Source organism: Camelina sativa, chromosome 5, assembly GCF_000633955.1.
Source record: "Camelina sativa cultivar DH55 chromosome 5, Cs, whole genome shotgun sequence".
Classification (NCBI taxonomy): domain Eukaryota; kingdom Viridiplantae; phylum Streptophyta; class Magnoliopsida; order Brassicales; family Brassicaceae; genus Camelina; species Camelina sativa.
Genome location: NC_025689.1, coordinates 691622 through 714263, shown reverse-complemented (window position 1 = coordinate 714263; position 22642 = coordinate 691622). Strand labels below are relative to the sequence as shown.

The 22642-nt window shown below is 32.2% G+C and overlaps 3 protein-coding genes across 3 annotated transcripts; 1 reads left to right on the top strand and 2 right to left on the bottom strand.

Moving 5' to 3' along the window:
- Nucleotides 315-1722, bottom strand: LOC104784641 (homeobox-leucine zipper protein ATHB-7-like). The gene is made up of 2 exons (XM_010509683.2): nt 1349-1722; nt 315-1021 (listed from the first exon to the last, which is right to left on the bottom strand). The coding sequence occupies exons 1-2, from the start codon at nt 1709-1711 to the stop codon at nt 605-607; spliced, it is 780 nt and encodes a 259-aa protein (XP_010507985.1). The 5' UTR covers nt 1712-1722; the 3' UTR covers nt 315-604.
- Nucleotides 13331-14175, top strand: LOC104784640 (auxin-responsive protein SAUR32). Its single transcript, XM_010509682.2, has one exon. The coding sequence runs from the start codon at nt 13585-13587 to the stop codon at nt 13939-13941; it is 357 nt and encodes a 118-aa protein (XP_010507984.1). The 5' UTR covers nt 13331-13584; the 3' UTR covers nt 13942-14175.
- On the bottom strand, nt 15374-19227 carry LOC104784639 (CDPK-related kinase 3-like). Its single transcript, XM_010509681.1, has 11 exons — nt 18483-19227; nt 17526-17656; nt 17338-17379; nt 17124-17232; nt 16956-17034; nt 16570-16866; nt 16354-16463; nt 16177-16284; nt 16020-16082; nt 15772-15939; nt 15374-15679 (listed from the first exon to the last, which is right to left on the bottom strand). Exons 1-11 carry the CDS (start codon nt 19026-19028, stop codon nt 15542-15544), a joined length of 1791 nt encoding a protein of 596 aa, XP_010507983.1. The 5' UTR covers nt 19029-19227; the 3' UTR covers nt 15374-15541.

The window sequence follows — 22642 nt, the reverse complement described above, 5'->3', positions numbered from 1 at the left end:
TTAAATATAACCGTTAGCTACGAAAACTTGAGTCCCAAACAAATACATATCACTAGTTCGTAAAATACATGGACTTCTTCTCTCAATGACAAACACATATTGAGTTATGAGTTAGAGCAAAGATGCAATTTCATGCGCAATTTGCTCTGATTTTACCATTATCATCTTCGATTTCTGCTTTCATCTTTGAATTTCATGATTTTGCCCTAAATCTTTGCTCTGTTTGCTCTGTTTTTGTCACTAAACCCAAGTACCAACTTAGTTCTTGTCCTGATCTTAACATATTGACGCGCATAACTTTATATATATATATATATATATGCCTTTGATTTTTTATTCATCCAAATCTATTAAGTCTTAAACTTACTACTTAGCTACAAACCATAATGAGTACTTTACTACTACTACTACAAACAGAATTACAAAGACTAACTGAGAATATACGACTTTCTAACACAATTTATACAGAGACAAAACCATGAAATTCAGCTCAAAATCCCGCAAAATCCCCGCTGTGGACGAGTCGTTTTGCTGGACTGAACACCTCTATATCCGTGGCTTCGGTTCATGCTATGCAGGCCGATAAAATTCGAGAGCTAAAGTTTCAGGACCAAAAATCCCACCAAGGGTAATTGCTGCTGGATTGGTGCAAGAGACTAGTATCTGATTTGAAACCTCTCCAATCATCAGACGATGTCAAGCAACTATCAGCTGGTTCAACAATGTTCATTAAGTGATCTGGTTCTTCCTCAAACCCACCAAAATACTCCTCTCTCTTGATGTTGCTATTATAACCATCTTCATCATCATGATCATGATGATCACACAAAACCCCATGATGACCTTTCTCATCATACATCTCCATCTCTGGTCTAACCTCCTCCGGTTCACACCTTGGGTGGTTCTCTTCGTTTTCTGATTCATGATCTGTGCTGCTTAGAGCCACCACAGCTTGATCACCACAACACTGTCTTTCTTCCTCTTTTGTTTGGTGTAGCATCTCCTCGTTTAGCCTCTGCAACTGCATAAAGGTAATAACAACAACTCAATATCTTGCTTCAATAAACCATGAAAACAGAGCTTATTATAATCACCATGATTATTCCTTAATTATAGTAATTAATTAACAGAAACATAGCTTTTTAGTCATTAATTGCAGTATACAACCATTAACGCCCATCATTTATTACATGATCACTTCTTGTTTGTAACATGTAACCATATTGACATAGATTTTTATCACACTTAAAACAAAAAAACAAAAAAACATAGATTTATTCATCAATCATCTGATCACTCTCCTTAATTAACCATGTATATATATATAGACAGAGTTTATGAAACATACCTCGGAGACTAAAGCTTGCTTTTCTTTCTTGAGAGACTCAAACTGAGAAGCCAAGTTGTCGTAGTTTTGTCTGAGAATGTTGTACTCTGTCTCTAGCTGCTTAGATTTCCAACGAGCCCTCTTGTTCTGAAACCATATAGCAACTTGCCTCGGCTGCAACCCTAGCTCTCTAGCTAATTGAACCTTCTTCCTTGGCTCAAGTCTTGTCTCAGACTCAAACATCATCTCCAGTGACTTGATCTGCTCGTCGCTAAACCTTCTCTGGTTGTTCTTGTTGTGTACGTTGCTCTTCTTCATCTTCTTCATGGACATGAATGGATCTGATGATATCATCGCCGGAGAATATTCTTTTCCTTCCGTCATCTCATCGGAATTTTACTCAGAGATCTTTTTTTGTTTGGAATCTCTTTGTATTCTGATGTTGGCTATCTCCTTTATATGTGTGATGAGGCTGAGATTGTTGTTATGTTGTTACTAGTTGTATAAATATTTAATTTGTTATTTATTTTATTTTGGTTCGAGGGGGTCCTTAGCATATAATAAGATAAAAACTTTGGGTTGCTTTATTGTAAAATTTTCATTCAATTTTGAGCTAAACGATTTGTGGGTCGACAGGTAGCAATAGGGCGGATTTTGGCTGTTTCTAGAGTCGTCGCTATCACTTGTTAAGTCGAGTTTCATTTCAACGCGAAACTAATCATCTAACTACTGATTAATAATTTCCACCTTTTTTATTTCTTTTACTACTTTTTATGTAATTAGTATGATCTTTTTATAAAGCTTTCTTTAAAAAAAAAACAAATTGTCAGTATTATCAATAATTTTAAAATTTTATTAGAATAATCAAAGTGAAAAATAGTAAGTAAAAAGTCTCTTTAAAACTCTACGTACTATATATAATATACACACACATATGATCTTATCTTTTAAATATGTACCGCATTCTGGTCGATGTGAACATGGAAATGGAACAACTGTTACTGATGTGTTTGATGATGTGGGTGCATATCAAATGCTGTCATCGCAATAATTAATGGATCATAAATAAAAATGATGAATAAATTATCATTTCTGAACTGATCATTTTTTAAACAATTAAAGTGATTCCTAATCCTATAGGAAAATTATTTGTAAATTTGCTATATATATGGAGCTTGAACGCGGATGCACTGTGTTTGATGTCAAAATGTGTCAAACGCGTTTCTTATCATCAAACTGTTGGTTGATTGATTTATTTTTCCTTTTCTCTTGAGGGCTTAAATGATCAACGTGCACAATTACATTGGCGGATGCACACAAAAATATGAGATTATGAGTATACACTATTATTGTTTTTTCAGTGCATCTCTGGCGAATATAAAAATATTATATGCAACAGATTATGCCTTATATTTTCTTATGATTGTGCGACAGATCTAACGTTCACAATTCAGGATGTGGGACGGGTGTTAGTAATACGTATGCCACAAATCAGAAAATTTTATTAGATGTGACTGACTTTTTGTTGTATTTGCATTCTAAAACATATATTGATTACATTACATAATCTATAAACAATATATATGTATTGTGATTAAGTACTATAGTTTGGTGGACTATGGGATTATATCCTTCCAGCAATTTGCTTACGCATTTTTTCTAATCGGAGATTTAGAATCGAAGCCTGAACTAATTTTCAAAGTATGTAATAAAAGAATAATTCTAATTCACCATTTGAAAATACTTTTGTAGTAAGTCTTCAATATTATGTGTACTTTCGCATGGGATAAGGGATGGTTAAATTTTTAACTCCTCGTTTAATTTAGTTTTTGTTGCTTGCAAGATTATTGTTTTTATCACGCGTATTTTTTTGTAGATAAGATAAGTACATGTTTACCTTCACCACACGTAAATCTTCCATGCATGTGATCTTATTACTTTTTGCCAAATCATTTGTTGACATTCTCTTACCTTTTTAAAATTTATTTACTTCCCATTTAAAAATTTGACAATTATATCTACACGTAAATTATTTGTTTCTAAAATCTTATTTATTAAACTTATGATAAATCAGAGAAATTTAAGAAAACAAAAACAAATAGAATGGCTTATATTTTTTGGAAAGACTTCATACAATTGATTTTGAAAAACTTTCTCTCAAAGTTTATTGTAAAAATTGTGGTTGTTTTTAAATCTCTCTGGTACTTTAGAGGAATCAAGAAGGTATATTCTATTTTTTTCATTCTTACAATATTTTTTTTTTACTTTTTATCATAAGCTATATTTTCGGTTTTTAACTGTTTCAGAAAATTAGAAAGAAGCTATGGTCACCCTAAACCTAAAAGAACCACATTTTATTCTTGTCAGCAGAGTTGAACCAGATCATCTAGATTTTATTTTCTTCACGATAGCGATAACAATTTACAATTTAACAATATTAGTATTAATGTGAACAACAACTTTAATTCTTGCTTTTCTGATTAGTTTAAGGTTAACGTTCACCTTGCTTGTCGGAAATTTCTTTTGACTAATTAATACAAGCAAAATAAAATAAAATTGGGCCATCTAGATACGACATTTTCAAAACCCTAGCTAGTCTTTTAATTTATAATTAAATTTGATCTTTAGAAAAAAATAAAAATTAACAAAAATAATTATCAACTAAAATTAAAGGTAAGAGTTCAAATTCTAAAGTCGTATTGAACTCATATAAATAAAATCAGAAGTGACAATCAAAAATATCGAAAACAGCCATGGAAAACTAGCCATGTGGTTGTAATCAGAGACGAGAGATCAATGCTTTGGGACATCAAAGTTGATAGAAAGAGATGACTTGGCGGTTGATCTGTGGTAGTGCCTAAATATTTTTGCCTAGCAATAGTACACACGTGTCGTGGTTAACTTAAATATCGCCATTTTCTGATAAGAGCCGTAAGAGAAGACAAATTCTTCATTTTTGTTTTTTAAAAGTTTCGTTCTGTTGTCTTAATTTTATAATTAAACGGTGCCTTGGCTTGTTTGTATTTGCAAGCTCCTCGACTTGCCGCGTGTGATATTAAGCTTTTTGATATATTTACGTTCTAATAATATCCAATTAACTTTTTCAAAAAAAAATCCATAATTTGTGATTCTTCATATAGATTATTACCGTTACTACAATAGAATATAGTATTTTAAACGTCTCTAAACAAATATTTTATTTGGGGGCAAATATCTATAATCAAGACATGATACATTAATCTGGTATTTGTCTGTAGTCCATGAGAATCGAACATATAGTAATTTGGTTGGTAAGGGAAAGAAAAACCTGGTTAACATGAGTTTATCGTTTGTAATTCTGCTTTTCTTAAAGTTATATTTGACCTTATGTTACGTTGTTGCTTCTAATTACAAATTTTCCATTTCTCCTAAAATTTGTTTTTTTTTTTTATAACTATAGTAGATCGAATGAAAATGTAATCTAAATATATATATGATGGTGTGGAGGATATATGATGCCAACGAGGTGCCAATGAGAAACAGACATTTCGCACCGTCTTAAAAAAAGCTTATCTTTTCCTGATAATAACTTTATAGAATTAATAGATGAAAATGAAATATCTAATTACTTTTGGTCAAATTCATCATTGGTTTTAATAATGTTATTATCAAAAAGTATATAATAATCCTAAATTCATTGTCACATACGACTCATGTGGCCAACAATCTTACCCTACTTCTTTAACTACTACTACTACTCGTTAAAGCGATGTTGGAAAATAAAGCGGCTCGACTTTTCTTACCGAGTAATTAAAACCAAAAACAAACCCATCTTTAGATCAAGATATTTTACTTAATACACCGAAACTCCGATGTTCACGTTTCTTTTATCTTAAAATAAGCACGTTAGAGACATCGATCAAAATAACTTTTTCATATTATGTGAAAGATTATGAACCAGAGTTTACAGCAAGGGAAGAAATTATGAGGAGTCGAAGAACAAAACGAGAAACAAAATTAGGAAGAAAACAAAATGAAAGATGCAAAAAAATTGATAAAAGATAACGAGTGATTGGGACATGAACTTTATCCGTATTATAATTTTCTTATAGTTTCTTTCGATTCCCTTTCTACGTGTAAAAATGTCTACAGTGTGTTGAAGTACAAGTACGTTCATTGTACATGAAAGATATATATATACTCCATCGCTTATGTTGTCATAATTATCTAAACAATCGATTATAATAAGCTATAGATATTGCTAATTGTATTTAGTCAAAGAAACTGATAATAACAAGTCAAGAGAAAAACCAAATATTAGGTGTGAGATGTTTCTCAGTGCCTGACCTTGTCGGACCAAAGACCTTAGTCATGTTACTCTGTTCATTTTGCTTTAGGTTTCGATCTATTTCAACCACCAAAACCAGTTTTGATTTTTAAATTATAACATTTCTCTCATCTTATAAAACTCTCAATATTTTTACTTCGACCCCTTGAAATATCCTTATCTGTTACATTTGAAATGTGTTATGTGTTATCTTTTAAACTTGACCCACAAAAAGAAATGAGCGAGGAACACAAAAAGGAAAAAACAAAGCGTTGAATCTTCTTATTCTTAAGGCCCATAATAGATGTTTCAGGCCCATTATCCCTTGTCAGGTTAACAAAATGGAAGGAAATTCCATTGGACTACCCCATGGATATATTCTATACTTCTACTCCTTTTTGTCGTAATCATAATAGTAGTATTTCTTAGTGATTGCAAAATTTAATCCATACTTAATCGGTTAATCCAATTGGGAGTAGTAGACCTTCTGTTTCAGTGATAGTTATGGCTTATATAGCTCCTTTTCCAAGAAAGAGAAATCAATATACCGAAGACAGAGAACACGAACAAAGAGGGCATGAAATGCTTTTGTCCTCTCACTTCCCCTAGTTTCAATGCTAGTACCCTCGGGCTCCTCCTCCTCTATGTCCTTAATTATTCAAAAAATAATTGCTTTGTTACCTTCTTTTTGAACAACTAAAACGGTCGTTTTTAATCCTTCAATACATATAACATACTACTACTACATAAGAAACGGTCGTTTTTTTCCCAACAAACAAAAAAAGAAACGGTCGTTTTTTCAGGGCATTTTAAAGAAAAGTTCGTCTAGTGCTTGGTCAATAAATATTGTTAAAGAATAGACATAAATACTTTTACTTTTTTCTGACAGATTATATAATTAAGATTTAAGAGTACGCAAATTTAATCTATGTAGATCTTATACAATTTTTATATATGCATTCAAATAAAAGAAAAGGTTTTTTATTTTCCAAAATTAAGTTGTACTAAGCCATTGAAAATTCAAAATGAATTATTACAGTAGAAAGTTCTGAAAAATTACAAACTTTAAGAGGTTTTCATTAATTAACATTTACGAGTATAATGAATAGAGTGGATTAGAAAAAGTGTTTTCTTTTTCTCTTGGTTGACCAGTCTTCAGTCTAGTACAGTAATATCTTTTATAATTATGTGGATGTTATAAACATTTGTTCCTTTGAGGATACAAATAATGGACGTAACAACAGAATAAAAATACGAATTAATATTACCGATCAAACTTGAAAATACAAATAAACACGTATAATTAATTAGTAGATTCGAAGGCATTTTCTGTTTCTTAAAGGAATGTAAGAATGGACAACGTGGGTTCGGATATGTAGGGATTTGACATTTACGTCGTCTCTCTCTCACTCGGACACAACACAAAACACAACTCCCGAAGACTGTAAAAAAAAAAACGTTGAAATCTGGAGCCAGAATCGTCTTCTCCATTTGTCATTCTCATCCACAGTTTCTATAGTACTTATTTCTTATATCTACGTGGAAAATTCATTTTCGATTTCTTGGACACTAGCAAACCTAAACGAAAATGTTGCAGCACTTTCCCTAACTTTATTTCAAAAGCGAGTCATTGAAAAGTGGACTACTTTTTTCTTCCCCGTTTTCAGCGTACAAATTTCAGTTACATGCACGTATATTATTTTCTGATTACAGAAAAAAATAAAGATATGAGCTTAATTATTGCGTAAGAGAGAACAATTATAACTGCCAGTTTCATTAAAGTGACACGTTTGCGTGAAAACAATGCACATGCACAGACTGATTAAGAATCTTTCACAAAATCTCGAAAAATAAGAGTAGTATTAAATTTCTAGTACTAGCTAGATTGATTCCACATAATTGCTTTTCTTTTTTTTCCTAGTTGACCAAAAACGTTTGCCGTTATAAAACTTGCTGACTTCATCTCCGTTACATTTTTTTGTCACAGTTTTTTTTGGACAATATTTAAAAAATTACGAAACGTCTTATAACTTTTTAAAAGTGAACAGAGGATCCCTTTATATTATACTCCAAATTCATGCATGAGGCGTTTTTAATATACTAGATACAACTTTGAAATGAAACGGCCGATTTTAATAAAGGCGAAGAAGGAAAAAAAAACTAATATTGGGGAGAAAAAGCTGAGAGACAATAAATGAAGAATGCTAATATTGGGCAGATCAATAACTCAACCACTCCTCTGACTAACTTTTAATTATAGTCACTCACTCCTCTTTCTTCTCAGATTTACGTTTTATTTCCGGAATTCTTAGTAGTAAATATAATAATTTACAATTTTGTGATTAGTAGTCTTTGCACCTTTTCTACTTGTCCATTTCTCTTTCACCGCGCGCTCGGTTCCTCAAGTTCCTTTTCATTAGTTTATGTTCTGAAAGGACCCCAGAGAACTCAAAGAACAATTTGTTTGGGTGAATTAATTAGGGATAGTGTTTGCTTTTAAAAATTTGCAAGAGATATTAATTAGAATTCGGAGACTGTAATTAAAATGATGGTTGAAGTAAGAAAAAAATATAACAGAAAGCTTATATTTAGTTAAACATTTGTATTCCATAATATCTAGAAAGATTTAATATTTTTAATGAAAAATTAATAGTCATCTAACATTAAAAAAAAAAAATCTTAATTTAAATCAATGATTGATCATAATCGACTTTTTATTCACTTGTGATTCCGCATTAATCGGAGATATATCTTCCGTACATATTGTCGTTATATAGTGTTAGTTCCGCCGACATAATTTTAAAAATGTAATAACGATTATATATAGTATTTGTTCCGCCGACACAATTTAAACTACAATAACGAACTTAGACTTATATCTAAACATGCATAAAGTGTATTTTGGTTCTAAATCATTTTAAAAGAAAAGAAAAGTAATATGATCTAGAAAAATTAACATATACAGTAAGTAAGATCTATATTCATATTGAACATAAACATAATTTATTTGTTACCGTTGAATCGACCCCGAATATAGTGAAATAAATCATCAAAATATAAACTTCAACCATTTAATTTTGTAACTATAATATTACGTAAGTAACATAAAACCGTTGGAAATAGGCTCAATATAGGATTAGTAGAAGGGATGGGAACTTAGATTTTATTTTTGCTTTAACAAGTAATAGTAAATGGAAATCCAATGACATGTCTCAAAAAGTAAACTCGTCTTTTTTACTGCAAGATCTTGAAACTTGAAAAGCCACATACACACATATATGTTAGAGAGAGATAGAGAGTAGGACCAGAAACACCTATGTTTCTTGTCTTGTATAGCTTTGTTTGGGCTCTCCACTACTCACTTTCTGTATAAATACCCCATTTTCTCTCATTCTCCCTTCCATCATCACCACTCACTTATCTCTTCCTCTCCATCTCTCTCTCTCTGCTTCTCCCTTGATCTTAGCCAGGTCTCGTGGGAGACAAACAGAGAGAGAGTGAGATATATATAAAAGATCATCACAAACCCTAGCTATAGATTCAGATTCTTCTCTAATCACGATTCAAAGAAGGGGCTATCTCTTTTGAGGGGGATGTTGTCTGGCTCGAGGACTCTGGCTCGCTCTATTCATGTTTTGGATCTTTTTCGATCTAATATTTGAACCTCCAGATTTTCAGATCTGATTTAGGGTTTTAGCGTCGTCGGACCAGGCTTCATTCCCCCCAATTGTTGCTCTTCATGTTTCTCAATTTTAGGGTTGCAGATCCCACTGATTGTTAAAGGTTTTTTTTTACCTTCCTTTCTCGGATTTACTTACATGTGTTATATGTTGTTTGCATGAATATTTTTTTTTTAATTGGTCTTTGGGGACTGTTGAAAAAAAAAAAGTTTTCCGGTTTTTGCAGATTGGTGTAATGATGAAAGAATATGACTTTCTTTCTTCTCTTGGAATCTGAAATGTTTCATCATTACAAGTTTACAACCTTTTTCTACATTTGTTTTTTTCCATATACGCTGCTATGATTTTGCTATGATTGTTTCTTTGTTTTCTTGTCAGGAAAATTTAAGTTATGAGGTTGGATCTTCATGGTCATGAATGATGCATGATGACGATGAGAGTTTAGTTTCAGATACTCGTATAGTCGTATATATATAAGGAAATATTCTGCAGATGCTTTTGCATGGGAAGATCAAGAGCTTGAATTTTGACCTCTTTCTCCTTCTAAGTTGCTCTCACTGTAAAATGTATTTATTTATATGAATCAGTCTCGGATTTTACTTAGTATATACGGAGCTATATATATTGTACTATGATCTATCATTATCACTTAATTTCTACTAATACATGATTTCTATCGTATGTTATATCACATACTCGTAGAGTACTGGAGAATTCCTTTAACTATGCATCTTTATTAGAAAAAATCACTTGTGTAATGAAAAACTTTTCAGACGATAGAGTTGTTCTTCAAATCTTATCCTCTTGATTAATATACGGTTAACCAACTTCCACATATTTGTAAATCAGACGAAGTCTACCATGTACAACGGAGAGATAATCAAATAACTTCCACATATCCTCTTGTTTAAATGTTTAATTTTTTTTTTTTGGTAGGATGCTTAAATGTTTAATTTAAGAAGTATTTGTTTAAATGTTGAACTTCCGACTGTTTTAAAGTGTAAAACATGTTAAGTGTGTGTAATATTGCATAATCTAACAAGGTTTTGTCTCCTCAGTCCTTGCTATAATTTGTTCTTCCTTCATCTTTCGATATTTTCTATCGACATAATATAAAAATAATAAAATATATAGATCATGTGTATTATATTGGGCCTAGACAGGCCATCGTATTGACTTATCTAACAACGATTAATTAACAGAGGCCCTAAACAGGCCATCATATTGCCTTATCTAACAACGATTAATTAATAAAGGCCCATTATTGTTTCCATAGTTTTGTTTTTTCCCTAATTATTTTGATGAATTTTAATACATTGAAAGAGACCCACTTGACCCATTTGTCGTGTCTCTCATCTCATGCATGGAATAGTTTATCAAAAGAAAAGAAAAAAAAAATTGTGTGACAAATATCATGAACCATGTATGGTTAAGAAACAATTTTTTTTTGTAAAATTAACTCATGAATTGAAAAAATAAAATGTATATGTAAAACTCATAGATGAAATTATGTTTTTCCGCTGCTCTCTGCATGCGCATAAATCGGGGAAAAAATTATAAAGGAAACGATAAAACAAATATAATCCAAGGTCGAGAGACCCACACCCCGTCCCACAAAGTTGACATTTCTTGAATATCGTTGTCTCCATTTTGACACAAAGTGACTGTAGTTAGTGTGCTCTGCTTTATCTTATCTCTATATATACATAAAAATGATCAACTCTCATTTTCTTCTTTTCTCCTATCATAATTTATAAAAAGGATCTAACATATTCATTTTTATTTAATTTTATCTTCTGGTTCTAGATACTGATAGAGTGACATGTGCCGGCCTCTTTTTTTTTTTTTTTTTTTNATAAAGTAACGATAAAATAAGTATAATCCAAGGTCGAGAGACCCACACCCGTCCCACAAAGTTGACATTTCTTGAATATCGTTGTCTCCATTTTGACACAAAGTGACTGTAGTTAGTGTGCTCTGCTTTATCTTATCTCTATATATACATAAAAATGATCAACTCTCATTTTCTTCTTTTCTCCTATCATAATTTAGAAAAAGGATCTAAGATATTTATTTTTATTTAATTTTATCTTCTGGTTCTAGATACTGATAGAGTGACATGTGCCGGCCTCTTTTTCTATATCTTTTAATGATTTATGTATTTTTCTTTTCAATATACATAACATAATAAGTATTCGCTACCATCATGTCACTATACCACCAACTTGGACGGCCTCGTTTTTTATTCAACTCGTCAAGAAATTGATAACCATTTACTTTTTTAAAGATACGTTTACTCTATCTGTACGAACTCATAGCTGTGGTACCATTGCGCATATAAACTATTAGGATAGAATATTCTTTCTTTCCCCAAATTGTGTGTTTTTATGGCTCAAAAATATAGTCGTTTCCATTAGTTACAGCCTCATTTATAGATTTCTCAACAAGATTAAAAGGCTCCTCGAAGGTGCCAAATGCCAATATCTATCTTGAAAAAAGATTAAATTCAAAATCCATCGAGAAAGTAACTCCGGAATCAAGCCGGCCGGTTTGTGCTTAAACCGTTGATCCAATCGACCGTTAGGTTTTGCTTAACCGAATCGTGTTGATGATGTTAAGTGCTATTTAGAATATTGAATGATTTTAAATTGTAAAGATAGTTTACACCTAAAACCAAAAACAAAACAAAGGAAACAAAAAGTTTTTTTTTATACGTGGACATGTCTTAGACCGGCTGCGTCTTGTTCATCGAATTGTCCCCGACTTTGGATCATGACTTTATCTATATATCTATAACTTTGTATATATTTTGCAAGTTTAAGATATCGAATTGCATGGTATCGAAGCAATGTTTTTTATTTTTTTAAATGCGTATATATGATATACATCATCACGTCTCCAATCTCCATCATGTGACGACATTGATTCTGTTTCTTTATAACTAACAATACCTAAGCCGCTCCGATACTAAATATAAAATTTCTGACTACACGTATTTTCTTTCATTTAACAAAACGAAATATGTCGATTGATCAACACTGTGCCAATTATTAGCAATGTAATTTTTCTTTGCCATTTCGATTCCATATGTCGGCTACTAAATTTCGTGCTGAGTTTAAAATATAAAATTTTTTTCCCTTTAAGAAAATATATCTAGTCAATTTTGTCTACTATCATATCGTACATTTTTGTTGGTATGATAAATAGTTTAAAGTAAATCCAGCCAGATTTTGTAACTGAAAATTTCTTGAATACGTACAGTATATGAGAATTAGTCAGTTTCAAATTTCCTTTTCATACTTTGATCACGCTTTTAGCGTTCTTAATTGATGATATATTTTTCGCCATTACATTGTGCTTCTGGTTTTAGGTAAAACAGTAATTTGTCGACTAATTTGACTAATTTACTCGGTTTAGTACTTAATTAAAATTCCTACCCTTTTCTTGAGTCACCAACCCAATATTAACTACTGGTCGCCATTACTCATTACTAGTCGCTGACTACTGTCCACATTAACTTTCTTAAAACTATTTGTGGACGCATAATCAACAATGGAGTCCATATATGTTTCTTAAAAATCTTTTACAGCAGTATATTTAGAATAATGTTAATATATATATATATATATATCTCTTAAATATGGGTAAAAAAACGTAAAACATATAATTTTATGAAAGAAAGTACTATTAATTTATAAAATTTTACGTTCTATTTTTAAGTCTCACATTTCACATTCTTAAGTATTATAATGTTTTGTTGTATACATACATTTGTAATATAAAAAGTGCCACTCCATAGAGTTTCTCTTGATATATTATAGTTAATTATCGTTGATTTTTTCTTACTTATTGCTATTTTTGTTCGTCACATCATAATTATTGCTAATTGGTTACAATTTTATAAAACAAATGACAACCAAATAGGATTTTTTAATACCACCATTGTTTTTATATATGAGAAGCTGAATAAGAAAAATAGGAGCGTCTCATATCTTTTCGATGGACTTTTTTTTTTCTTTTTCTAACACTAGTGTATCCTTCTCTTTATAAAAACAAACACCCTCTTGTGTTTCTTTCATTCATCTACTCTCCACAAAAAAAAAAAAATGAACAATTTGATTAGCTCTCTCGAACTCACATCTCTCACACTTGAAGACCCGTGGCCTGCTTTCTAACCTAAATTTCCTCGAGAAAAAAAAAAGAGAGCTAGAATCTTATCTTTTTTTCTTGGTTTCTTCAAATTTTTTCTTAAACAAACGTTTTCAAAAATCATGGGTACCGGAGAAAAAACCCTGAAGAGCTTCCAGTTACATCGCAAACAAACTGTCAAAGTCAAGGATGTTCCAAAAGGGTGTTTAGCAATCAAAGTGGGATCTCAAGGAGAAGAGCAACAGAGATTTATTGTTCCTGTTTTGTATTTTAATCATCCATTGTTCATGCAGCTGCTGAAAGAAGCAGAAGACGAGTATGGATTCGATCAAAAGGGAACCATCACAATTCCTTGCCACGTGGAGGAGTTTCGTTACGTTCAAGCTTTGATTGATGGAGAGAGATCGGTTTATAATGGTAACAACCATCATGGTGGCCGTGACCAGTATCATCATCTTGTTGGATGTTTCCGAGCATGATGAATGATGATGATGATGATGATGATGATGATGATGATAAATTGATGACTAGTGATTTGTATGTGTTCAAATTTTAATATCTTTATGGTTAATCTTGTGGAGTTGTGGAGCCAAAACTGGCCTAACCCATAAAAGGAAGTGAATCTTTTTAGTTTTATCGATTTGTAGAATCTTTGTTTTTCTGTAATTTTATGGAGTTTCAAGATAAAAGAAAGTTATTTGTTTCTGATTTTATTTTATTGCTTTAGCCCATTTTTGAATGATTGTAGATAAGCATGACGACGATGATCACGAAGACACGAAGAAGATGACACATTTTGGAAATTTGCTTTTGTTAGACACGTATAACTTGAAAACACAATATTCCATTTTCAAGAAATCTACAAGGAAATACTCTAAAATATCACAAAATTTTAGGTTCATTAATCATTTCGTATCAATTTTTGTTATGAAAGCTGCTCATAAACATAAAATTTGTGATATATTGAGATTTTTATTGCCAATGTTGGAAACTAATAAAACATTTATGTTTTCTGAAACAATGTTGTGATATAAGAAAATCTTCTTTTATTTTTAGATATAGACAAAAAAGGAAAAGAAAGGAGAGATTCTCTCAAAATTATTTTGATGTTAAAGTATTTTCTTTTACCTTCCGTTGTAACGGCTGGTCCTGTGAAGCATTAAATTTCATTTGACTATAAAATTCATTGGTACTGTATTTTTAAATTTTTTAAAAAAATCAATAGAGAATCTACACAGGGAAGTAACAGCATGACATCTTCCAATGTTAGCAGAGTCATTTACTCTCTCATGCGTTAATTTCAAAGATCCTATTTCACCAATCACAAACCTAATAAAAAGGATGCGACCAAGAATGCATAATATCTATACTTGTGAAACAAAAATATACTATAGTTTTGTAAAGAAGAAGAAATCAAATTATTTATAGAAGAAAATAAAGGGGGTATACTATGTAGATTCCCTGTTTTCCGTAGACTAATGGGTACGATCGAACCCACTCATCTCACTATCATGATTTGTGATAAATGGTTATGATTCGATTGTCGGCACCAATAGAGAAAAAAAGCAAAGGCTTAGCTTTTCTTTTGGGGTTAAATTATCACTAATTGTTGTTTTGTAACTTTTCATTTCAATTTTTAATTTTGGTGATTAGGACAGCGTAGCTTTATTGTCGTCTTTTGCTTTTTTCACCCTTCGAAATAGTCTCACTTTGTCATGTATAATGTAATGGGGTCCTCCTAATGGAGATGATGAAGTGATTAGCTTAAAGAAATACATGAGAAAATGTAAAAAGCGATTAACATAATATATTTTCCAAATGAATATTGCATGAAGCCATAATATATGTTCATATAATAATATACTTGCAAAAAAAATTAATCCATCTACCTTATGCACATTTTTTTTTCTCCTTTTCATTTTGGTCTTTTCTGTACCTTAAAAATTTGAAATTTTCTATGATATGATAAAAACAAAAAAAAAGACAAACGGACGAAAATACCCCTCAGAAGTCTAGTTTAACTCTGTTCTGATGAAGACAAAAATATTAAAAACCTAAAAAAAATAGAGAAGAAGGGGACTAGCGAGGTCTTGCGTGAGCAGCACGAAGAGTAACTCCGTGCAAGAATTTGGTGAACCCTACGTAACTCAGCTTCCCGTCACTGCTTCTTACCCATTCTCTCAAGTGTCCATACGCAGACGCACCCACGTTCAACTCCTGTTTCGATAAACCCATCAGATTAAATTTTCAAAACCAAAACAGATTCTCTCTATGAATGAGGGAACTACAATTTATATAACATAACATACCCTTGCTAGTTCTTCGATTGTGATCACTCGGTTTCCTTCGGTTTCAAAATGCTGGAAACCCGCGGTAGCAATCTCTTCCCAAGCTTCAACAGCTTCTAGTTGATGGATGCTAATTGCTGCTGCACAAAACTCTTCAAAATACATCTTCCTATACGCTAGAGATTCCATCTGCCAAACAGATGATCATTAGAAACCAAACTTATTGTTTCATCTTCTTATTATCTATGTTAACTACTCTCTTTTCTCACCGTTTGCAGAATTTCAGGAACCCTTGACTCTCTCATAGCGTCTGTTGCGTTTTGCGTAAGCGCCTGCGAGGATTTGAGCTTATTAAAGCTTTTTTCGTTAAGAAAATAAAGTTTTCAGATGTCACCAAAGCCCTTCACATCCAGGTTAAGCACTTACCATCTTGAAGTTTTCAAGGGAGACACTTCCATCTTTGTTTGGTCCCAAGAGCATGAACTGTGCTCTTAGATAGACAAGCTCGTTTTCAGTCAATGCTTTCGCTAGCGCCTGCATTCAATTATTCAACTTACAACTACTTCAACTGCATGCCAAAAGAAAAGAAAAGAAAGGTGATACCTTTAAAGCAGCACGTCTAAGAGGTGTAGCGTGCAAGTAGGCTTTGACCAACTTATAGATCAGAATATCTAAAGGAATCACACGACTATCATCCCGTAACCATGGATGAGCTGAAAATAAGACATACAAAAAAGTTCTGTAAGAATCACAAATATATATGAACTCCCCAAGTTGCAGTTTGATTGTATTTATTATATATGTAAGAAAAAAACTCACTCAATGCTTGTACTGCAGACATTCGTTTCCTATAGTCTTTGTTGAGAAGTCGTTTCACAAATTCTTTACCTTCTGATGAACAAGAAGGCCAAGGTATGTCATCATAGTTTGGTTCAGTTCTTAGCACTGTGCGAAAGATTCCAGATTCTGTCCGTGCCCAGAACGGTCGGCTTCCACATAAGAGTATATATGTAATAACTCCAATACTCCATATATCAGCTTCAAGACTATATGATCTGTGTAGAACTTCTGGCGCAACATAATAAGCACTTCCAACAATATCATTTAGCCTTTCATCTGTATAGAGGAGTTAAACAAAAAATTCACGGTTAGGCAGCGAAAAGGAAAGTATAATGAGAATGTCTGAAAGTATGACACTTCTTTACCAGGTCTGATGAAGTCTGAGAGACCAAAATCAATAAGCTTCAAGTCTGAGTCTTCAGAGCTAGATGTAAATAAAAAATTCTGTTGAACAAGGTAATAAGAGTGTTTAGTAATCATGTGTACTGCTGCTAGTGGAGGTATAACGAGGGAAAGTTTAAGAAAAAGCAGACCTCTGGCTTCAAGTCCCTATGAACAACTCCTTGGAGATGACAGAATGAAACAAAAGTTAGAATTTGTACGATAATAGCCTTTGCGTCTTCCTCTGGGTATTTCCCACCCCTAAAACAAGAGAGAATGCAATATTTGAGCATAGATATGACTAAACTATCAGCATTAAAATTTGGAGACGTAGGCAGAGAAAAAACTAAGATTGATCAGACATACCTTGCTAAAATTCTGTCCAAAAGTTCTCCACCCTCACACAACCTAGTCAAGCAGAACCAAACGTTGAATAAGTAATTGGATACGAGGTGTATCCGGTTACAAAGATATATTCCAAGAAACTCAGTTCAGAAACTTGTAGCAATGTTACAGCTAAAACATTGAAGAAGAGAAATAGCAAAGAGACGTACTCCATGACAATGTATACATTATTGGCGTCCTCACATGCATCATAGTATCTGATTAGATTTTTGTGCCCGGATAATGATTTCAGTAACTTCACCTCCCTGCGAACATCTTCAATTGCAATTGCTGTCGTCATCTGCCAAACAAAGAAAGATAAATCATTTTTTTGCTTGTTTGATCAATGAGAAAGATAGCACAAGTGTCACCAAAATGTGTCAGACGAGCCTCATTACAAAGATAAGCAAACATGTGAAGAGACAAATTCAGGAGCATTTGAAATTGAAGCCCATACATAAAAACATTATGTCTTAATGCAGACAAATGGAATGTCAGGTTATGTTCTCCCCCACCACGCAGCCATACAGAGACTTCTCTATCTATGTTTTCCAAATCATCTTTTTTTTTTAAAGATGGAACAGACAACAAACATCACATGGAAAGATCATAACATTCATCCAAATCAACAGCTAAGTAATCAAAACGTAGCCTAACTGCGACGAAAACAAGCTTCATTACTAGGATAAATAAACGCTTAAAGAAGACAAGCTCATAAAACATTAGTACATGTAACTCACACTTCGATAATTTTGATGGTCATCTTTGTCCTAATGCAGACAAATCAACAAAAGTTCACATTTTGGTCTACTCAACTCTCACTGCCAGACAAAAAGAATTTTCCTATCCAAAGAGACAACACTGTTTGTTTCTCTCAAGAGAATCTACTAGAAGAAAAAGACAATTCACTGCCCCCACAGCCATTATCCAAAACCCAAGAATCTTACTTTCAATAACGAAACAATGTTAAGAAGCATTACTCATTGCAGGTTCTAAAACCCTCCAATAGATTCTTGTAGCATCATCACCAATAAACAAAATCACACTAAAGGCTAAAACTTTACTCAAATTCTCATAACAACAATGCCGTAATCCGAAAATCAAAAGGATGGGGGAGAATTATAAACCTTAGCCTTGGAGATAATCTTGACAGCAATAGGATGATCCTTAATGTCACCCTTCTTGCCACGACCAGAACAAGTATGACCAAAGTGCCCTCGACCCACTTCTTTCCCCAATTCATACTTAGCCCCAAAATTCTTGCCATAACCAAAGCTCTTATCAAGAGACTGCTCAGGCTCAGTACCTCTCTCCTCAGGGATCGGACCTTCCTTAGGCTTCACTCCACCAAGCCTTTTGATCAAGGAAGCCTTAATGTGTTTAGCCGGAGAAGGCGGAGGGAAAGGCCGTCGGAAAAACCTCCTCGGAGTGGAGGTTCTCGCCGGAGAAGGAGAAACACCGGTAGGAAGAGGACTCGCTGATCCGTGAGGGAAAGGACTAGGCCAAGGACTCGGGTTCGAAGACCTAGCAGGAGTGTTCTTAGCTCGTCCGTAATTAACCGGGGTAAAAGGCTGAATCTGATTCCCATCACCGGAGACTACATAAGTAGTCGTGTTAGCTTCTTCTTCACCATTCTGCTTACTCTGATTAGCCTTCCCGTAACATTGCCCCATCTCCCACACCAAACACAAAAAAATAAAAATCAAAACTTTATCAAAATTGAAGCAACATAGATCGTAGTAACGGATCGGATCAAAAGGGAGAGAGATCTAAATTGGGAGAAAACGATAAACAAAAGGAATGAGAAGAAGAAGAAGAAGAAGAAGAAGAAGCAGAAGCAGAGACGACAAAACAAAGGTAAGAAGAAGAAGAAGTGTTAAAAGAGACAAAAGAGAAACCAAAGTGACAGAGAGAGAGAGAGAACGGAACAGAACAGAACAGAACGGAACGGTGGTGTGTTTTTGCGTAGTAGAAGAAGGATTAAGAACCGTCGGATTAAAATCTGAGATGTTGAAAATGGAAGGTGGAGATCTCGATGTTGTCTACCATTTAACTCGTTCTAGTATTCAACAACTACCTTCCGCTACTCCAGTATTATTATTTACTTCATTTTTTTTAATCCCTATTTTGATTAATTAATAATTTTGTTTTGCCTTTATGTTTTGTGAATTGGTTTATGTATTGACTAGTGAGAGGTTGGGAGATTGGCTAGAGTTTGTTGTTTTTCATAAATTTTAGTTTTTTAAAAATTATATATAAAATAAATTATAATATTGGCACGTAATTTCATAACCATTTTAAGTTTTAATACATAATTTATCGTTATCCATTTGATTTAGAAAGATAGTAATATTAACGATTTTATGAACGATTTTATGAACTTATATCCACAAATATCTACTTAAGAAAATATAAAAATAACGCACATTTTACATTTTAAGTAAAATAATTTATAAAATTATATCCGAAAAAAAGAATTGTATTGACTTCTTATTGATTTTTTTTTTTTGTATTTTGGCAATTATACAAATGTTTTAAATAGTATACGTTATTGGAATATATAGATATGTAAAACCATTAAATTGAGTTATTCTGACTATGTTATTTGGGGTAAAAGCATGTAAGAAAATAGTTTTACATATCAATATGAGTTTTTTTTTTTATTTTTATTCAACAAATCAGTATGAGTTGGATAAACAAAATTTTATTTGTCCTTATGTCTTTTTCTTTTCTTATTATATGATAGTACAAGTTCTTTTGACACTTCCCTTTTTCCTTTAAGTGTTTTGTCTTTTGTTACTTTTTGAGTATTTTTTGCCGTTTCCTTATTTAAATTTGTAAGATATTTATCATTTTTTTTTAATAGAAAAAAACTAATAAAACGGAGTTTATAAAGAAGGGTGGATTTATTATTACACGTGGCTTAGTACTATTGGTTGTAAATACAACGAGGTGTTTTTACACGTACGATTCTCACAATATGCGACCTGGTCGTCGGAGTACATTATCCTACGTGGCAAGATCGGGACCGTACAGTAGAGTGCTTTTAAATGTAATTTATTTGCGATTAAACACAAGGCGTGATTACAGCTTTTTCTCGAAATTGGAATAATGTTTTCTTTTGTACATCCTTCTAAATTATTATTTTCAAATTAATTATCAACGCTTTTTCAGGAAAAGTATTCATTTTTCGACATTAAAAAGTTATGCAATTAGCAAAAATAATACAATATCTTTCAAAAATAATGCAATAATAATAATAATGTGTCTTATCTTTCAAGATAGTACAATATCAATTAAAATAATTCTATCTACAAACTTTCCTTCTTCGTCTTTGTGGAAAGATAATTTACATTGAAATTAAATATCCTGTAGAATTATATGTAAATCTTACAATATTTAATTATCTGTGATTGTGTTTTTACTTTCGTTTTTAAAAAGAGGTTATCGTATCATATCCTTCAACTCTACTATTTCTGCTTGATTTTGTGGTTCCTAGCTAAAATTAGTGTCGCACTAAATCCAATCATAAATTTAAATTATACTATTGGTAATTAATTAGTAAAGCGACGTCTATAACGAGACTTAACACAAACATTACTATCAAGTATGAAGTAGGTAAGATGCAGATTATCTTTGAATTTATTTTGACAGATAAAGCTCGAAATAAATTAGTATAACCAAAATTATAACCATTAAACGTTTTAGAAGTAACCATTTGTTTGTATCCGCAGATATTAGGAAATATACAGAATAATTTTACATCAATTATTGTCCATAACGCCGGACCATAGTATAATATGTCAAATTTTCTAACATGTAAAATTACAAAGAAATAAAATAATGTAAATGGGGAATTGAATCCACCTAAATAATAGTAAGTCTGAATAAACCATCCAATTAGGTCGCACTAAAATATTGAACCGACTTAAAGTTAGTCCAACAACATCGCACTTGTTTTAATTTTAATTCACATATATTGTGAATTTTTTATATTTTATATAAAAAGTCAAGGCTAGCATTAGAGGTCGACAAATATGAAGAACGGTAGAGAAGAAAGTAACATCTATACTATTTTCTGTAGAATTTTTGCTAAAAAAACAAAAACCTTCATGTGATATATCATAGCGTATGTTTTAAGAACTCCGTTTGGATTTATGTCCAATGGTCAACGGTTATTCGTTTTAGTATATTAATATATTTCTTGTCAGTAGTTTAAATAGTGACATGTGGTCTAATAAAAAATATATTTTTAAATCCGCCAATCAAATATACTCTTTAGTTAAGTAAAATTACACAATATTCCCTTTCAAATTTTTTTTAATTAATTCGTAGATTAAAAACTTTTGTTTAGAAAAAAATATATTTGTCGTTAACGTTGAAATTAAAATCATCAGGACATGAGGTCAAACATCTACGAACCTAGATAATTTAGCCACACGGCCCACACATATATAAATGTTGAAGCGTTCAGTTGATCTATAACCTATATAATATCTGTGCCAGAGCCTAGATAACTAGCCCAATACGTTTAAGCCCAGTGTGTCGTTTACAAATGTAAATCTTATTTTGTGTACAAAGGCCGAAATGGGTCCAATGTCAACCCGTTTCTAGGCCTAATTCTCAAGGAACCAACTTCCAGAAATATCATATCTACCATTTAAATTTAAAGTTTTCGATAAACACGATTGATATTCATAAACACAACAATTTGAGACCACAATTCCCACTAAGAAAATATTACTATAATACGCACAATTTTTGTATGAATTTCCTAGTCAGGTACGGGTAGGATCTGATTAGATCTTGGGTTTTTTTTTCTGAATTTATAATAATTAAATTAGAAATATTGAAAGCATGAGTATTATAATTGGTCAGTTGTAGCTTAAGGATTAAATCAAACGAAACACTGAAAAGGCCACTTGTCTTCTCTAGACAGTAGACACTATAGTTGGTGTGGTTTCGGTTAAAGTCGTTGCCACAACACCTAAAATCTAGTGACGAAACAATTTGAGAACCAAAGAGTAACTTTGAAGCTAACATTATTAAACAATCATACGAATATGTGTCAATATCACTTTCTATATATAAACTTCATAATTATTAGAATCCGTTTTCTATACATACATGCGTACGTGTATGTTGTTGCATTGTTGTTTATTGTTTATTTTTATTTAAAATAATTAAATTATTTTATACTTTTGCTTCTTGCAGAAGCATGCAGTCGAAACATTTGGACCGGCGTTTTTTGGAGTTGTTGGATTGTTGGAATCATGTGATAATTTCA

Excerpts from the sequence above, each read along its gene's own strand:
- LOC104784641 (XM_010509683.2), bottom strand. The coding sequence starts at position 1,711 with ATGACGGAAGGAAAAGAATATTCTCCGGCGATGATATCATCAGATCCA. Across the intron at positions 1,022-1,348 it reads AGCAAGCTTTAGTCTCCGAG|TTGCAGAGGCTAAACGAGGA; the intron begins GTATGTTTCATA and ends ACCTTTATGCAG.
- LOC104784639 (XM_010509681.1), bottom strand. The coding sequence starts at position 19,028 with ATGGGGCAATGTTACGGGAAGGCTAATCAGAGTAAGCAGAATGGTGAA. Across the intron at positions 16,867-16,955 it reads CTCAGACTTCATCAGACCTG|ATGAAAGGCTAAATGATATT; the intron begins GTAAAGAAGTGT and ends TCCTCTATACAG. Across the intron at positions 16,083-16,176 it reads CCCTTGAAAACTTCAAGATG|GCGCTTACGCAAAACGCAAC; the intron begins GTAAGTGCTTAA and ends AAATCCTCGCAG.
- LOC104784640 (XM_010509682.2), top strand. The coding sequence starts at position 13,585 with ATGGGTACCGGAGAAAAAACCCTGAAGAGCTTCCAGTTACATCGCAAA.